Genomic DNA, 19847 nt, shown 5'->3' with positions numbered 1-19847 from the left:
TGTCAGGTCCTCGATTGTAGGTCGTCTTGTTTTTCGTTGGGGCCCAGTATTATTTTTAAACCCTGTTCACTCCAGGAGACTTTTCTCCCTCGGGGTTCATATGTCTTCAATGGTTTCCGAAGCTGGTGACAGAGAGATGAGAGCAGACAGGAGAGAGGTCTTTTCCAGTCCAGGAGCAAACAGCCTTCTGAGTTTTAAACCTGCGGCCAGTTCAAATTCAAAAAACTCCAACAGTCAGCCAATCGTGTGACTAAACTGGTCTGACCAAGTCGATTTGTGTATTTGGCCATCTTAGCAGTTTACCTGGAATGCTTCAATATCTGGTAATCAAAATTCCATTGTGGATTAAATTGGAACAGGGAATTGAAGTACTGTCTGTACTTGGCATGCTAATGTCTCCAGCCAAAGTCTCCAATTGTTTTTAAAGCAAGTTCTTTCACCACCAACAACAGCTTGAAATCAATGTTCATGTGGCAAAATTAATTTTCCTCATCCTTGGCAGGTGGGGGGCTTGCCTGACAAATAGCTCCCACATGAATCATTTCTATCTCTTATACACTAAGTATGACAAAACAGTTCCAAATTAACATTTACCACAATGGAGGAAAGTAAATCAAAAACATTTCTGGAAACCACATCCATCTATTATAATATTACAGTTTTAATCTGTCCATATTTTCTAAATGGTTGGTGGGTTGGTTTAGTGGCGGAGCCTGGCGCATGCGCCTCGGTTACAGGGCTCCGGGTCTCGCTGCTCCCAGCTTTGGTTGTTGGACTCCCACCTCCGGTGCTCTTTACTCCTGGCCTGGACTACTGGGCCCCAGCCTCCCACCAACAGCTTTTGATGCCACGGTAAAGAATGGGTGAAATGTGCAATGAGATGGGGACAACATGAGAGGGCTGAAAGAAATGGAATGTCATGAGAGGGATGGCAATGGGAAGGATGGAGTAGTATGGGATGATGATTTAAAGAATTGGCGAACCATTCAATATACTAATTTCACTGCAAATGCTTTGTGGATCTCTGCTAGCTTCAACAGAATATTTGAAGTAGCTATTTGTCAAGTCCAATAAAAGTTAAGTGTTGCTGAAAATAGAGATATTTTGTCAAAGCTTTTCATCTTGTACTCATCAGGACAATCGCAAGAATACCAATGTAAGGGAAAGCAACAAATTTATACTGTATAAGAGTGTTGATTGGTTGGCAAGTAGACTCTGATTGGTAGAGGCGTTGCCATGGAGAATGCACCAGTTTATGGTGACTGACAGTTAACTGCCAAGTTTTGTTTGAAATTTAAACCAGGCAGCTTGACTCTGATTGGTCAAGGCATTGCCCTGAGAAACGAACCAGCAAATGGCTGTCACTAATGTTGTTTAGCTGGCTCCTGTTAGTGGCGAACAGGATGGTGATGTCAAGCCAAAAAGACGTTCTGCCCATCACACAAATGAGTAATGTGATATATGAATTTCAATGCCAGTGTCCTACTAGGTACATAGGCTGTACATCCCAAAGACTGGCGGATCATATCAAACACGTCTCTTCCGCTTTTCTCAACGGGTAAGTTACAGGCCGTACTCAACCAGTCCGTGCTTGCAAAACGCAACATTAGTTGCGATTCCGCGATTGGACAACATTTGCTAAACAAACCTCAGTGTGCTAAGAATTACGCTAACAACCAATTTAAGATTGCCAGCCGGGCTGGCAGTGTGGCGCATTTGTACCTACTGGAAGCTACATATATTAATACTCAGGGCCCTGTTCTTTACAGACAGAAAGAACATGTACACACATTGCCCCTGTTTCAGCTAAACAAAATAAGTGGTTCATTCCTCAGGACAATGCCTTGACCAGAGTCAAGCTGCCTGGTTCAAATTTCAAACAAAGCTTGGCAGTTAACTGGTCAGTCACCATAAACTGGTGCGTTCTCCATGGCAATGCCTCTACCAGAGTCCACTTGCCAGCCAAACAGCACGCTCTTCTCATACACTTATAAATTTGTTGCTTTCCCTTACATTGGTATTCTTGTGAGTTGTCCTGATGAGTGCAAGACAAAAAGCATCGGCAAAATGTCTGTTTTCAACAATACTCAAATTTATTTATTTTATTTATTTATAGATACAGCACTGAAACAGGCTCTTCGGCCCACCAAGTCTGTGCCGACCAAGAACCACCCATTTATGCTAACCCTACAGTAATCCCATATTCCCTACCACCTACCTACATTAGGGGCAATTTACAATGGCCAATTTACCTATCACCTGCAAGTCTTTGGCAGTGGGAGGAAACCGAAGCACCCGGTGAAAACCCACGCGGTCACAGGGAGAACTTGCAAACTCCGCACAGGCAGTACCCAGAATTGAACCCGGGTCCCTGGAGCTGTGAAGCTGCGGTGCTAACCACTGCGCCGCCCACTTGTAAAAATAAGGGTTAACAGTGTAAAGTTCAGTCAGATATAACATTTGTTGCCACATATTTCTGGCCGAACAGCTTACTTTTCTTAGAAAAGGTTACCCTCAAAACTGTTACGTAGAATCATTAAATGGTTACAGCACAGGAGGCTATTCGGCCCATTGAGCCCACACCAGTTCTCTGCAAAAACAAGTTGGCTAGTTCCACTACCTGCCCTTTCCCCATAGCCCTGCAATACATTCCCCCTTCAGGTGCTTATCCAATTCCCTTTTGAAAGCCACAAGTGCACTTCCTACTCCACCACCCTTTCAGGCAATGCATTTCAGGTTGTAACTACTTGCTGCGTAAAAAGATTCATCATGTTGCCATGTGTTCTTTTGCCAATAACATTAAAACCATGTCCTCTGACTCTTGACCGTTCTGTTATACCCATCCCATCTCCCACTCCATTCCCTCACGCCGTCCCCACCCCTGCCCCCCCGCCATCCCCTCCTCCAACCCCTCCCTCCCGTGCTGTCCTTCCCTCACACTCCCACTCTGTTCCCTCCCCCCCCCCCCCCGCTTATTTTTCCTACTAAAATGTATCACTTCACACTTCTCTGCATTATATTTCATCTGCTGCATGTCTGCCCGTCCCATCAGCCTGTCGATGTCCTCATGGAGTTTATCACTATCCTCCTCACAGTTCACTACACTTCTAAGTTTTGTGTCACCTGCAAATTCTGAAACTGTGCCCTGTACACCAAGTCCAAGTCATTGACATATCAAAAAAGCAGTGGCACTGGTACAAGCACCCGGGGAACATATACTTTTTATACAAGATAAACTGGTCATCAAATTCACTGTAAACTTTACTGTCATGATGTAATGTTTTCTCAGTTGATTTTATACGTTATTTTAAAAAAAACTTATGAAACCTGTGTAGCCAAACAAACTGTATAACAAGACTTGTGAAAAAGTGACAGTTTTAAATCCAGAACATTTGGAATATCAAGCAAATTAATTTGCTACTGCCAATCTCTACTTTTTCCAATTGAACCAACAGGTCTTTTCTGGCACACATCTATGTAATGCCACTTTACAAAAGAGAAGTGAAACAAACAACTGCGATTTATAAAATCTCTAACATAAAGAATGACTGCATTTTCTCCATTATCATTTTTTCCCTTACTAGTATTAAAATCCATTAAGTTGCTCCACTTTAGGTGAAGACCAGCCTATCTGTATAGCCTTCCGTGACCCAAAAAATGGTCACAGTGTCTCAGTACTCTGAAACCATCTCTGCTACACCATCCTTCCAACCACACGTGCTGGACTTAAAGCTCAGCTGCAGGTCAAACAGGACACCAGGACTGCAAATAGGAGGGAGTGGGACATGGAGTCAGTGGTAAAGAAGTCAAACTGGTGGTCGGGGCTGAAAAATGACAGCTTTGGTCTTTCTTTTGTTGAGCTAGAGGAACTTGGGACACATCTAAAAGCATAGAGGCAGTGGACAGATCGAGGTATCACTGTTCATGTAAAAATCAGCAAAATGCCTGTGGATAACGTTGCCAAGCAGGCATTGTAGGAGCACTATCACCCTAAAAAATGAAGCGGTTTAAACAGAAAGCCCAGCACTTAAGCAGGGCAAACTGGAAATGGTGACAATGTCATTCATGTCCCGAGAACAAATTAGAAATGCAGATTAAGAAATGGGAAGGAAGTAAAGGTAGCTCATTTGGGGCAACGATGGGTAGGTGTTGCTCACAAGCAACTCTTCACCTCTAACTTTCAATCCCTCTGGAGGAAGAGACTGACATTTGCACCTAAGCAAATGACTCGGCATACCTTCAACTTCTAACTCGAGTCCTATCACAATGGGACAAAAAGTTAACAAAAGCAAAATGAGATTCATAGCTCAAGATTTCCCTCCTATTTAAAATAAAAACTACATACACCTACAATACAGTCATTCATAAATAACCTAGTACATAATCCCATGAGATTTGGTGGTACTTTTACAAATAACAAACTATCAAGTACATTAAAGTTGCAGAGCGCCACAATTTTCTTAGTAACCAGCAGGGAACAGGAGCAAAGAGAAGTCAGTACAATAAAATGCAAATCCTGCACTATGACAAATAAAACAGGATATAATGGAGTATACTGGAGCTATAGCATGATTCTTTAGACAGTGAGATCCCAATTTTCACTGGCCATCATCAATAAAGAAGGTAATAAGGTTGGATGAAATTTCTCTTTCTGGTTTTAAATGGGTTTAAGCTTTAACTGAATTACATAAAAATAATAATGGGAGCAACAACTTTAAGTAGTAACCTTAATACTTAACCATTTTATAAAAAGCTATGAAAGAAGTTGAACTGACTTGGACTTGATATTCCATAGCTGAAGACTCCCTTGCTGGCTGCCAAGAAGAATTTTGTTGATATAGGTACTTGGGTGCAAAAGGGCAGAAACTGAAAACACGATTTTATCAAAGTTCAGCTGTAGATACTCTTCTGCAAATAAATAATCAAGCGTTAGGTAATAACAAATAAATTAAATGAATATTTCAGATTGTTAATTACTGGCATTTTTACAATGGCAAATTACTTTGTAACAAAATATATTTTAAAGACTACAGAGGTAGTTACATTTTCTTGCCAAGTCTATCATATCAAATCCAGAACTGAAGTTACCATTATATCATAAAACTGTCAAGTTTATTTTTTTCAATATATTCTAGGATTGTTTTATGCCTGTTGTGCATTCCAGCAGTGATACACATCGCACTAGCGTGTGGTAAAATGTTACAATGTACAGAACCTTTAAGGAGGTGACACTTTAAATACTGAATGCCAGGTGACTCAGAGCTTAAAAGCACCACATGAAATAGTACTGAACCTAACAGAGCGAGAAGGTTCAAGGTAAAAGGTGTGCGAAGGAAACCCAACCTGAATAACGGACTCAGAAGCCCGACCCCGACATGTCATCGGGACCCGTCGGGGTTGGGTCGGGTGGCAGGCCTTTACCCATGTACTGATGTAAAGGCCTGCCACCCGACCCGACCCCGATGGGTCCCGAAGACATGTGTCAGGTTCGGGTTGGGTTGGATCAGACTTCCGGGTCCGGCATTCGGGCTCTAATCGGATTTCCTTTGCACACCTTTAGTTCAAGGTTCAAACATTCATTGGGATAAATCCAATTATCACATCTGATGCAGCAGTAGGGCACTACAATTGATGTCAGTGTTCTTGGGCTATGGGTGGAGATAGAGAGAAAAAAAAAATCAACCAGTATTCCCACTTCCAATTTTTATCCAGTATGTATATGTAGGACAAGATCATGGATGGGCAGCTGCGACTTGTTGCTTGCAATTCCTGCACCACATGGGAACTCCAGGACACTTCACTTGTCTAGAGTGACCATGCGTATGAAGCATTTCCAGCTGCTTCAGCTTGAGCTCAGGATTTGAGTTTAAGGAACAGCTGAAGTCACTGTGGAGCTTCAGCGAGCAGGAGAGTTTGTGGGATCAGACTTTCCAGGAGGTGTCACCCCACAGGCAGAGAGAGTTCAGGATACTAGGTGGGTGGCCAACTGGAAGACTAGGAAGAGGCTGGAGGTGAAGGAGTCTTTGGGGTGTGTACCTCTCAAACAGGTACTCAGCATTGGAGGCTGCTAGGGGTGATGATACCCTGAAGGAATGCAGTCCAGACCATGGCACCAATGGGCAAGGGACACTACAGGAGGGAGCAGCAAAGTGTAGAAATGCAGTTGTCAGCAGAGAACCCATCGTCAGCAGGATAGACAGACATTTCTGTAACCACCATAGTGAGTCCTGCATGGTGTGTTGCCTCCCTGGTGCCAGGGTAAGAATATCACAAAGAGGGTGCATGATATTCTGCAGGGGGAAGGGAGTGAGCCAGAATTTGTGGCACACATTGGTACCAACGAAATAGTAAAGGCAGGTATTGAGGTCCTATGGTCAGATTTTCAGAAGCTAGGGAGGAGGTTAAAGAATTAGACCTCGAAGGCAGCAATCTCTGGATTATTCCCAGTGCCATGCACTAGCAAGAGTAGAAGTAGGAAGATAGGGAAGATCAATGCATGGTGTGAAGCATGATGCTGGAAGGAGGGCTTCAGATTCTTGGGGCATTGGGACCAGTTCTAGGATAGAAGATACCAATTCAAAATGGATGCATTGCCCCTCAACAGAACTGGGACTAATGTCCTTGCGGGGAGGTTCACTAGTGTGGTTCGGAAGGGTTTAAACTAAATTGGTAGGGAGATGGGCACCAGCATATAGAAGCAGAAAAGAGGAATAAGGTGTATCATGAGAGTTTTTGACAGTACTCGAGAAGGCAGTAGCTCCATATTAGATAGGAGCAGACTGTGAAGGGCTACGAGGAATGCGACAGAATTACAATGCATGTATGTAAATGCACAAAGTGTAGTGAATAAGGTCAGTGAACTACAAGCACAAATAGCAGTATGGAAATACGATATAGTGGCAATAACAGAAGCGTGGCTTAAAAATGATGAGGACTGGCTGCTTAATATACAAGGATATAAAGCGTTCAGAAAAATTAGAGAATGGTAAAGGGAGGTGGGGTGGCAGCACTGATTAGGGGAAACACTGTAGCGTTGGAAAGAGGGGATGTCCTTGAGGGGGCAAGGACAGAATCTATTGGGTTAGAGTTGAGAAGCAAAAAGGGTATGGGGATGAAAGGCTTATCTTATGAAGAAAGGTTGAACAGGTTGAGCCTATACCCACTGGCATTAAGAAGAATGAGAGATGATCTTATTGAAACATACAAGATCCTGAGGGCACTTGATAGATTGGATACCGGGAGGATGTTTCCTCTTGTGGGGGAGACTAGAACTAGGAGACACAGTTTAAAAATAAGGTGGTGTCCCTTTTAAGACCAAGATAAGGAAAAAAAAATTCTCTGAGGGTCATTAGCCTCTGGCATTCTCTTCCCAGAAGACAGTGGAAGCTGGATCATTAAATTTATTCAAGTTAGTTAGATTTTTGATGGACAAGGGAATCAAGGGTTATGGGGGGCAGACAGGAAAATGGATACTCTTGCTTCTAAGTCCTATGTTCCTATGATATGATCATGCTACTGTTTGGGGTATTCTATAGCCCTCCTGAGAGGGGGCGCGAGGGCACACAGCAAACTTGCAGGGAAATCACAGAGATGTGCAACGATACAGTGGTGATACTGGGGGATTTTAATTACCCAAATATCGACTGAGATAACTTTAGGAGTAAACGGGGAGGAATTTCTAGATTGTGTTCAAGAGAACTTCCTTGATCAGTACGTTCTTGACCAACTAGGAAAGCGGCATTGTTGGTTCTGGTGCTGGGAAATAAGGTGGGCCAGTGGACCAAGTGTCTGCAAGGAAGTACCTGGGTAAGAGTGATCATAAGGTTTAGATGAGTAATGCAGAAAAGCAAGGAATTATATAAGGTAAAATGGCTCCAATGGAAGAGGACCAATTTTAATGCGATGAGAAGGGCTCTAGGCAGGATAAAATGGAACCAAAGACAAACAGTGAAAACTGTAATGGAACAATAGGTTATCTTTAAGGACAAGATGCTTGTGGTATAGGCTAGGTACATTCAAACAAGGGCAAAAGAGTAGGGGAACTAACAACAGAGCTCCTTGGATGACAAGGGAGATAGAGATTATGATGAAACCAAAAAAAAGAGGGGTATGATGCATGTCAGGTGAATTCTTCAAGTGAGAACCAGGCCAAAAACAATAAATTGAGGGGGAATATGAAGAAGAAAACCAGACTGGCAAAGAGAGAATATGAGAATAGAGTGGCAGCCAACATAAAAGGGAACCCAAAAATCTTCTACCGGCATGTAAATAGTAAGCAAGTAGTAAGAGGTGGAGTGGGGCCTATTAGGGACAAAGAGAGTAATATAGACTTTATGGTACAGGGCAAGGCTAGAATAATGAGTACTTTGTATCAGTGTTTATTAAGGAAGAGGAATCTGACAAAATAATTGGTAGAAGTGGACAGAGTAGAGGCAATGGATAGGTAAAAAATGGAGAGGGAGGTGGTACTGGAAAAGCATCTATGCTTAGGGTAGATACAGTCACCTGGTCCAGATGGCTTGCATCCCAGGTTACTAAAGGAAGTAGGGGTGGAGATAGCAGAAGGACTTACCATAATCTTTCAATCTTCCCGAGATACGGAGAAGGTGCAAGAGGATTGGAGAGTGGCAAATGTGACACCCTTATTCAAGATAGGGTGTAAGGACAGTCCAAACAACTATAGGCCTGTTAGTTTAATATCAGTGGGGATAAGGTTTTAGAAACAATAATCAGGGGTCGAAAAATCAACAGGCACTTGGAGAGGTCTGAGTAAATTAAGGATAGCCAGCACGGATTTGTAAAAGGCAGATTTGTGCTCGATTAACCTAATTGAATTTTTTTGTGAAGTAACAGGAAAGGTTGAAGGGAATGCTGTGGATGTTGTCTATATGGATTTTAAGAAAGAATTTGACAAAGTACCATATAAAAGGCTGGTTAACAAAATTGATGCTCATGGAATAGGAGGGTCAGAGGATTAAAAAAAAAAACTGGCTAAGGACAGAAAACAGCAAGTCGTGGCAAACGTTGTTTTTCCAGAGTGGAGGATGGTAGGCAGTAGCGTTCTCCAAAGGTCAGTGCTAGGACCACTGCTTTTTTCCTGTGATACCAAACTTGAAAGGAGTGGCAAACAGTGGGATGATACGAACCGCCCGCAACAGTATAAGTTAGCAGAATGGGCAAAGGGGTGCAGATGGAATTTAATAGAGAGGTGATGCATTTTGGCAAAAGGGATAGGGTGAGGCAATATAGACTTAATGATACAGTTCTAAAGAATGTGCAGGAACAGAGGGACCTTCAAAGGTGGCAGGACATATTGAGAGAGTACTTAGCAAAGCATATGAGATCTTGGGCTTCATAAATAGAGGCATAGAGTCCAAAATCAGGGAAGTTGTGCTGAACCTTTATAAAGTTCTAGTTAGGCCCAATGAGGGTACTGCGCCCAGTTCTGGCTGCCACACTTAAGGAAGGATGTGAGGGTCCTCGAGAGGATCCAGAGGAGATTTATCAGAATGGTTCCAGGGATGGGGGATTTTAGTTACAAGGTTAGGTTGAAAAAGCTGGGATTGTTTCCCCTGGGACAAAGGAGATTGAGGGGAGATTTGATGGAGGTGTACAAGATTATGATAGGATGAGATAAATTAGACAAGGAAAAACTGTTCCAATTAATTGATGGTACAAGGACTACGGAACACAGATTGAAGAGTTTAAGCAAGAGATGCAGGGGGAATGTGAAGAATCTTTTTACGCAGTGAGTGGTAATGACCTGGAACTTGCTGCCCACGAGGATGGTGGAAGGGGAGACAATCAATTATTTCAAAAGGAAATGGGATGGGTATTTGAGGGAAATAAACTTGCAGGGCTATGGGGATCGAGCGAGGGAGTAGGACTGACTGGATTGCTCCACAGAGAGTCAGAACTGATGGGTCAAATGGCCTCCTTCTATGTCGTAAATAACTAAGATCAGACTTGGTCACAATATCCCATAGTAGAATAGTGCACCTAATGTCTTGGTACAAACAAAGAATGGTCATTTGAATCAGGTTTCTGAAGGTTAGTTAACATGGAACCCAGAATGTGGCACCAATTTCAGACAGGGGTTAAAATTAAAGAAGCAAAAAGCATTGAAAATACAAACTAATAGGTGCTGTACATCATGATACATGGTATGATGCACCTGATAGTGTTACCTTATGTTAAGATTAAATTGTTAATCTCAATACTTCCATATGACATTCCTGAAAATGTAGGAAAGGAAGATTTAAAGAATTCTAGTAGTAGTACTGCAACGGGTCCCAGCATGGATTTGGAAAGAGGTCATGGTTGACAAATCTGATTGATTTTTGTTTGAAAAGATGAGAAAAGTAGTGGATAGGGGAACGTCTATGGATTAAATTTATATAGACTTCCAGAAGGCATTCGATAAAGTCCTGCATATAAGATTGTTAGCTAAAGTTGAAGCTCATGGAATTAAAGGAAAATTATTGACCTGTTCAGGAAATTAGCTGAGTGGCAGAAGACAGAGAGTAGAAATAATGGCAGATACTCTAATTGGCAGAATGTGACTAGGATCTGTGTTGAGGCCTCAACTATTCACTGTATTCATTAATGACTTAGATGATGGGAAAGAAAGCCACATATCCAAATTTGCCCATGACATAAAATATGTGGTATTGTAAGCAGTGTAGATGGAAGCATACCATTGCAAAGAGATAGGTTAAGTGCTTTTCTGAATGGAGGGCTGTGACTAGTGGTGTTCCGCAGGGATCAGTGCTGGGACCTTTGCTGTTTGTAGTATATATAAATGATTTGGAGGAAAATGTAGCTGGTCTGATTAGTAAGTTTGCGGACGACACAAAGGTTGGCGGAGTTGCGGATTGTGATGAGGACTGTCAGAGGATACAGCAGGATATAGATCGGTTGGAGACTTGGGCGGAGAAATGGCAGATGGAGTTTAATCCGGACAAATGTGAGGTAATGCATTTTGGAAGATCTAATTACAGGTGGGAAGTATACAGTAAATGGCAGAACCCTTCGGAGTATTGACAGGCAGAAAGATCTGGGCGTACAGGTCCACAGGTCACTGAAAGTGGCAACACAGGTGGATAAGGTAGTCAAGAAGGCATACGGCATGCTTGCCTTCATCGGTCGGGGCATAGAGTATAAAAATTGGAAAGTCATGCTGCAGCTGTACAGAACTTTAGTTAGGCCACACTTAGAATATTGCATGCAACTCTGGTCGCCACACTACCAGAAGGACGTGGAGGCTTTGGAGAGGGTACAGAAGAGGTTTACCAGGATGTTGCCTGGTCTGGAGGGCATTAGCTATGAGGAGAGGTTGGATAAACTCGGATTGTTTTCACTGGAACGACGGAGGTGGAGGGGTGACATGATAGAGGTTTACAAAGTTATGAGCGGCATGGACAGAGTGGATAGTCAGAAGCTTTTTCCCAGGGTGGAAGAGTCAGTTACTAGGGGACATAGGTTTAAGGTGAGAGGGGCAATGTTTAGAGGGGATGTGCGAGGCAAGTTCTTTACACAGAGGGTGGTGAGTGCCTGGAACTTGCTGCCGGGGGAGGTGGTGGAAGTAGGTAAGATAATGATGTTTAACAGGCATCTTGACAAATACATGAATAGGATGGGAATAGAGGGAGACGGTCCCCGGAAATGCAGAAGGTTTTAGTTTAGGCAGGCATCAAGATCAGCGCAGGCTTGGAGGGCCGAATGGCCTGTTCCTGTGCTGTACTGTTCTTTGAGTACATTACATAATTTTATCAACTCACCCTCTGATTGCACATCCCAAATGATAAGTCTATTATCTCGATCCACTGAGATCACATGATCACCAAAGGGCAACAGAAGGTGGACCTCTGCATTATGTCCTTTATATGTATGCACAATCTAAAATGAATACGAAAATTGGTCAGATTATTAGAGAAAACAAGCATTTGTTGCTGAACTGAAAATAATCAAGTGTTGCATTAAATTAATGAATTACACTGAAAAGATTACCCTGGATAATCAATGGGGAAATTTAGTATCTATACACAGGTACAGGAGTAGGCCATTTAGCCCCTCGAGCCTATTCCACCATTCAACGAGATGACGACTGGTCTGTGACCCAACTCCACATAACTGCCTTTGCCTCATATCCCTGAATACCTTTGGTTATCAAAAATCTATCAATGACAGTGGCATCAACAACTGATCTAGCATCAGTTACCATTTGCAGAAGAGAGTTCCAAACTTATACCACCCTTTGTGTTGTGGACCCAGTAAAAACACACAAAACAAAAACATATAAAAACTTAGTTAAAACAAAGGGGCCACAGCACACAGATGGCAGAGGAATTGTAAACAATATAGATAAGACATATTGATGATACCAGACCCTGTCTTTGCATGTAGCAGATGAAGGGAGTCGTCATGGATACCAGATAAGATATGACTCATAGTAGATAACAGGAAACTGTGAAGTTTTGAACAGGTTCTCACTAAGCCAAATAAAGAATTATCATTATGTCATTATACCAGACCCCTATGAGTAAGAGGGGAGGGTCTTGGAAACAAGATTTAACCCCTGACGGAAACTGAGGGAGGTACAAGAACCACGGGGAAGAACACTCGAGAAGATACCGAGCCAGGGGCTCAGAGAACAGAAGAGCAGCCGTAAGTCTGAGACTGATCACCTCGTGCCTTGACGGGTAGTATACTGTACAAGTAGTAACAGCTTGTATTTGATGATTTAGTGTGTGAATAAAAGTTATATACCTTTCACCAATTGGATTCCGCGGATTCTTTAAGAGTAAATGCATATTAGGCACAACATAATTGGCGCCCGAACAGGGACTAGATTGTAGTGCTATTTCAAGTTAATTTTAATAGTCTCGCTGAGTTTGAACTAAATTATAAACAAAGTTACGAGTCTAAAGGATTGGATTGGTGAACCTTTGAGTAATTATGGCCCTGGCCAGGCCAGAGTGGGAGTTGGAGCTCCGGAAATATTTGAAGGGCAAGTGGCCCTCGTGGATAGAGTTTGCAGTTAAACAGTACACGGGCCAGGGGTCCGTTGGGGTGCAGCATTGGGAAGATGCGCGTACCCACTGAGCCAAAAGGGCACCTAAGTTAGTGAAAGCCACTGCTATAGCATCTTGTACGAGGGAATTAGATGAAAAAGAGAGAGTGAAGTTGAAAGATTGAAGCAGGAGTTGCAAAAGTCAGAAAAAGAAAGGAATGAGTGGCGTGATAGGGCCCTGAAGGCAGAGTGAAGCACAGGTGGTGCATTTAAGTCAATTGCAGTCTCAGGCTGAAAAGGATGAGTACAGTCGCAGTAAGGCTGAGAGGGAAGCGACCAAGGCAAAGGAACAGCTCACAAGAGCGTATCAGAAATGCTCTGACTTACAGACCACAATGACAGTTATGCACCGCTCCCAGATGGAGCGGGCGTACCAGTCAGCGGATCATACCAAATGTCAGCAGGAGATAAGTAAACTACAGTCTCAACTCTCAGCGAAAAGGGGTATAATATGCAACTTTGCGGATAATGACGGCATTAAGTGGACAGACTTAGCAGACCAGGCCAGTAGGTACCATAACAATGAAAACGGTTCATGGGATGAGCCACCTCCCGAACCGCTTGAACCCCCAATTGAGCCGTCGGCCCCAACCCTGGCCTCACCTATGGCACCACTGATAACTAGGCGAACAGACTGGATCCAAGGGGGGCAGACACTAACATATACTACTCCATATACGATCACTCAATTGGCGGAAATGCAGAAGGAGGTCCCTAAGTATAACGGAGAAGGGGACCGTATGTTACCTGTGCAGCTATAGCCCATTTACGGGCTCTACAGAGATTGGACAATAGGGAAGAGGTTAAACTATTGGGAATGTGTTTAGATCCCATACTCTTCTCTGCATTGCCACGAGCACAGCAAGGGGGCGAGAGTACCCCAGATGAAATGAAGGCAGCAATATTAGCAGCATCAGGGTGTAATAAAGGAGATCCCACAGAAGGCTTGCATAAGTGCCGGCAGGGGTCGAATGAACATCCGATGGCGTTTGCCAATCGATTATGGAATAATTTCAATGGAGTTTATGGGTCTGGACTAGACAGAACTAATCTTGGGAATAACACATCTAGATGGGTGCACACGTTGATAGCTCATTCTAATGAGAGTAGTCAGAATGCATGTGAGAGTTATGATCCGGAGGACCAAACCCACACTGAACAGTGGGCTCTCTGACATATGATCTGTGAATGGGAAAGAGGCCTGGGAAAACGGGAAAAAGATAAAGGCAAGGGAAAGGGCAAAATCAGCACCTTTCACCCGGGGGGCCCTGGAACAGTATGCAGAAATGAGGGGCCCGGGAAAGGTCGAGGTAGCACAGCTAGGGTACCACCACCACCCCCTGATGAAGAACAAGTAGAGCAAGGTAGAGCGACAGTCAGAAACAATTCCTCCCTGCCAATTATCGGCAGAGGTTTTAATTGCGGGAAACAAGGACATTTCGTTCGTGATTGTAATGCACCCCGGTAACATATAAGGGAAGGAAAACCAGGAGTACTGTCCCTGTAGCCTCCATTGCCTTTGGAAGGGGCCAGGAGACCAGTGGCTCAGCAGCAGGAGCGCGAGGGTGGTTGATACCTTCGTATATGGCTCCTGTTAGTGAAACCAAGAGAAGGCGCAGTGGTTAGCACCACAGCCTCACAGCTCCAGCGACCCGGGTTCGATTCTGGGTACTGCCTGTGCGGAGTTTGCAAGTTCTCCCTGTGACCGCGTGGGTTTCTGCCAGGTGCTCCAGTTTCCTCCCACAGCCAAAGACTTGCAGGTTGATAGGTAAATTGGCCATTGTAAATTGCCCCTAATATAGGTAGGTGGTAGGGGAATTGAGGGAAGGTGGGTATGTGGTAGGAATATGGGATTAGTATAAAAATGGGTGGTTGATGGTCGGCACAGACTCGGTGGGCCGAAGAGCCTGTTTCAGTGCTGTATCTCTAAATAAAAATAAGGAAGGGTCAACCAAGTTGGTTATCTGGAATTCTGATCTAGATACCAGCTGGGAAGATTGATGGTGTCAGGCCTCGGTGAAGTGGGTTTGCAAAGGGAGGTGGGATCCGTTTGGGCGACCAGTGGTCAACAGTGAGGTAGAAGGCTGCCTCACTATGTTTTTGTGGGATACCGGTGGCCCCTAGACGGTCCTGAGCCAATCTAAAGGAACGGACCCCTCTCGGCATACCCAGAATAAAGTGATGTTAAGTGGCTTTACAGGCCATGTTCAAACAGGGATTGAAACTAAACCATTACTATTCAGATTTGGAAACTATTGTTTTAACCATACATGTGTGATCGTCAAGTTGGGACGATCGATGGAGAACATTTTGGGATCAGACATAATGAGGAAACAAGGTTTGTCTTTTGATCCGATGAATTGTTGCATCTGGAAGATGCCAAACGTGCAGGGTTTCTCTGGTATGATCCAAACGGGTCAATACACAGACAGAATCTGCGCGATGGCAGAATTGTGGTTAAACCCAGAGGACGTGACTGCTGACGCGGCAGTGCAGCAAATTATTGACAAACACCGTTCGGTGTTTGCAACTCACAAGCATGATTGCGGACGGATGACCGGGGACATCCTAGTTGAGGGGCCAAATCATCGACCCTAAAAACAGTATGGGTTCCCCAAACAGGCAGAGATAGAGGTAAGGAAGGTCATTGTCCGTCTCCTACAACAGGGGGTATTAAGACCAGTGGCATCCACCAATAACTCTCCTTTTTGGCCCGTCCATAAACGAGATGGATCGTGGCGATTGACTATTGACTATTCAGAATTAAATAAGGTCACACCCTTGACAGCTACAAGCCCTGCAACGATAATGAAGCAGTTCCCACAGTCTAAGTGGTTTACCGTGTTGGATATTAGTAACGGGTTCTGGTCCATACCACTGGCGCAAGAGTGTCAATATAAATTTGCATTTACATTCCAGGGACAACAGTACACCTGGACATGTCTCCCCCAGGGATTTCATAATAGTCCGTCAATATTCCACCAGCAGTTGGCAAGAGGGTTAAGTCCTTTCTCCCAATCAGAATGTTTGATCCAATATGTGGATGACCTATTACTCCAAACAGAGAGTAAGGAAGAGCAATTAGAGCTACTGGAGGAACTCCTTCAACTCTTTTGGAAGGTCGGAGTGAAAGTTAACCCGAAAAAGGCACAGATATTGATAGAAAAGGTTTCTTATTTGGGAATAGTGGTAACACAGGGAAAGCATGAGATAGAGCAAATGCGTGTACAGACAATCCTCGAACTGCCTCGACCGCAAGATATTTAAGCTCCGAGATCATTTTTGGGCCTTGTTGGGTATTGCAGGAACCATATTGATGGATTTGCCTTAAAGGCAGCCCCTTTATATGATCTCCTGAAAAAGAACTCCGAGTGGGTATGGACACCAGAGTGTACGTCAGCAGTTGCAGAATTAAAACAGGCACTAGCCACAGCCCCAGCGCTACAGGTGCCGGACCCATCCCTACCCTTTGCTCTCGAGGTTGCTACCACAGATACTACCTTATCAGCAGCATTGCTTCAGGAAAAACATGGCCGATTTTGTCCAGTGGCGTACGCGTCTCATTTGTTAACGTCAGTAGAACAAGCTTTCACAGTGTGTGAAAAGCATTTGCTGGCCGTCTTCTGGGCAGTTCAACATTTTACTTATATTGTCGGCCTCAGCCCCATAACTAGTCTAACTGAACACACGCCTATCCAGTTGTTACTGGATGGACGGCTGAAGGACGGTAATGTTAGTCAGAATCATATTGCTCGGTGGGCCTTACTCTTACAAGGCAGAGACATTTCAGTAAAAAAGGCAAGAACTACTACGTGCCTGGCGGATAATTTAATCTACCAGGGTGAACCCCATGAGTGTCGGGTTTTGACAGCAAAGGCCCTCAAGGGACCTTTTGTGTCAAAATCATTGGGGGGTGTACATGGGAAAGAACCAGAAATCAAGCCAGCACTAAAAATTTTTGTTGACAGTTCCTCTACAGTGGAGGATGGGATTAGGCAGACAGGATGTGGATTACATGTACAGGATCATAATGGAACACCTATTAAAGATATTGCCTTACAGTTACCCGCGAGTCTAAGCATGCAGGGTGCAGAACTAGCTGCGGTCGCTTTTGTGGTGACACAACCACACATGTTTCCCCCACCAGTTGACCTTTATTCTGATAGTATGTATGTGTGTAACAGTTTAACCGAGTACCTACCTCTGTGGGAAGCGCGAGGTTTTGTGTCGGCAGATGGAAAACCTTTGCCGTCTGCCCTCTTACTGCAGAGGATAGTAAATGCAGCAAGAAAAGTGGAAGGTCAGTACGAGATCATTAAAGTAAAGGCTCATAGCAAAGAGAGTCCTGAAGGAAATAAAGAGGGCCGATGAGTTAGCAAAGACGGGAGCGAAAGCAGGGAAATATTGGAATCTGAGGGGAGATGACACGAACCCCTTAAATGCAGTGATAGTCTCCCAGCTTAAGATTGAAGATCTGGTAGAGGCACAAAGCCAACATCCCATACTAAAACAGATACAGAAGGGAGAGAAATGGCCAGAAGAGTATTCTAGATGGAAGTCAAAGATATAGACAGAGACAGGAGTGGTACTGAAGAAAGGAAAATATGTAGTGCCGATGCAGGATAGAAACCAAATAATTTATCAGTGTCATGATGTACAAGGACACCAAGGGATGGAAGTTACAGAAGGTCGAATAAAGGAATTGTGTTGGTGGCCAGGAATGGGGGGGGGTGGGTGGAGATGTAAAGCATTATGTGGAAAACAGTTTGATTTGTGCTCAAAATAATCCAGACCAGTATGCACAGAAAGGAGAATTACGACACACGTCCGGTAGAAGGGCCGTGGAGGAATCTGCAGATTGATTATGTGGGGCCATTGCCTCCATGCAGGGGAGGATTTGAATATGTATTGGTGAATATTGATACTTTTACTAAATGGGTAGAGGCTTTCCCCACAAAGACAAACATAACACGGGTAACTGCTGATATTTTAGTGCAGCATGTTTTTACTAGATGGGGGTTGCCTCGAAGCACAGAATCAGATCAAGGGCCTCACTTCAATGCTGAGATGATGCAGAGTGTGATGACTATGTTGGGGATTGATCAGGAATTCCATATAGCCTATCGCCCTCAGTCAAGTGGGATAGTAGAAAGAATGAACAGGACATTAAAGGGAATGTTGAGAAAGACAGTGCAGCAGAATAATTCAACCTGGTAGAAGGTCCTACCCTACGTCCTGATGGTAATCAGAAACACGGTATCCAGCTCGACTTGATTTACCCCCCCATGCCCTAATGATGGGACGACAAATGCGAGGGATAGAAACACTGTTAGGGTTAGATCTTTCTGAACCTGAGATAACTGCCTTAACCCGTGAGAAATTTATGGACCAGTTATTGGAGCACTTACGGGCAACTTAGAAGATAGCAATGGTACAAATGGGACGGAAACGAAAACAGAGTAAGGCATATTTTGATGGAAAGATAAAGATGGTAGAACTATATGTGGGGCAACAAGTTATGGTCTGAATCCAACAGACAGGAACTTTCTTATCCCCAAAATACGTTGGGCCATACCGTATCATGGCTAAAGCCAGCCCGTCGGTGTACAAGGTAATGATGGAGAAGTATAGGGCACGCCAGTACCATGCAAACCAACTTAAAACTATTCGGAAAACAGAATAGGCATCAACACCATGTACAGTTAGACGCACTAGGAGCGGTAGAGATGGGGCAAGTGGGAAACGCTCCCGCCCGTGGAGAAAACAGACAGGATCAGAGTCCTCAGTTCTTAGAGGATGATTATGGAAAACTTAAGTTTTGCATTCCAGAGAATGTTTCTAGAGGACCCAGGAGAAGCCACTTCCTCTGGAGCCACAGAAGTTGAGAAAGGTAGCATCAAAAGAGAAATTAAATGTGGAACCAGCTATCCGTTCAAAAAGGAAGCAGCTTAAACCACACCTTCAGACAGAGTGGAGGCAAATGGGGAAAACAGAGGGTAGTGGTCCGTCAGAACAAGGGGTACGGGGTCGATTAATCTGCATAAGTGATGAGTTTGACCCAGCTGGGGTACACTATAAGAACTGTAAACAAGAGCAGGTGTTATCTTGATCTTACAATTAACAGAATGAAGGCTTGGCATCTATCGCTCGTGATGATTGCTGCGGCTGTAGCCATCAATGCGTTGAAGGAGGATGACAGACCGTATAACATCAAGTGCTATAACGGGAACTGGTTCGGGGAGGACATTCAGATGACATCGTCCGACCAGCAGAAGTACATGGCAACTACCAGGGGCTATGGAAAGTTGCAACTGGGGACTAACGGTGGGAGCAGTGGGCTTCTTTTGTAAATGTTACTATCTGACAGTGGGTATGTGTCGAATGCCCAAAGGGAACCACCTTACAGGACCCACCAGGGGGCCCCAAATTTCCTGTATGGGAATGCGATGATAAAGACTGTAAGAACTGATCAGTGTGTGTGAAGCCACACAGTGATAGGGTCTATTGGCTCAAAAGTGTTGGGAAAAATAAAAAAGGACAGTTCTCACTCCAGGTCGTGAGTGTAATCGGACTAGAAGCGTCAAACACCACGGTTAACCACATATCCGAATTACTAACGAGTAGGGTTACAATCCAGCAGCCACAAGTGACTGACCTCCCTTGCCCTGCCTTAACTGCAGGACCAGAAAGTGGACTTGCGATAATAAAAACTTACAAAATTGTATATGATAATATACAGCATGAGTTGGTACCAGTAATATTAAATATCTCAGAT

At 44.0% G+C, this 19847-nt stretch overlaps 1 protein-coding gene across 2 annotated transcripts in view; it reads right to left on the bottom strand.

Annotated features, from left to right (window-relative positions):
* The window catches only part of wdr36 (WD repeat domain 36), a 189069-nt gene that overhangs the window by 140214 nt on the left and 29008 nt on the right, over positions 1 to 19847 (bottom strand). For both annotated transcript variants that reach the window (XM_068029813.1, XM_068029814.1), the window contains exons 4-5: positions 11781 to 11898; positions 4776 to 4908 (exon numbers count right to left, since the gene is read on the bottom strand). In XM_068029813.1, coding sequence (XP_067885914.1) covers positions 4776 to 4908; positions 11781 to 11898 — 251 coding nt within the window. The remainder of the gene's footprint in view (positions 1 to 4775; positions 4909 to 11780; positions 11899 to 19847) is intronic.

This window comes from Heterodontus francisci, chromosome 4 (genome assembly GCF_036365525.1).
Source record: "Heterodontus francisci isolate sHetFra1 chromosome 4, sHetFra1.hap1, whole genome shotgun sequence".
NCBI classification, from domain to species: domain Eukaryota; kingdom Metazoa; phylum Chordata; class Chondrichthyes; order Heterodontiformes; family Heterodontidae; genus Heterodontus; species Heterodontus francisci.
The sequence above is the reverse complement of the archived record's forward strand: the minus strand, read 5'-3'. Positions and strand labels throughout refer to the sequence as shown.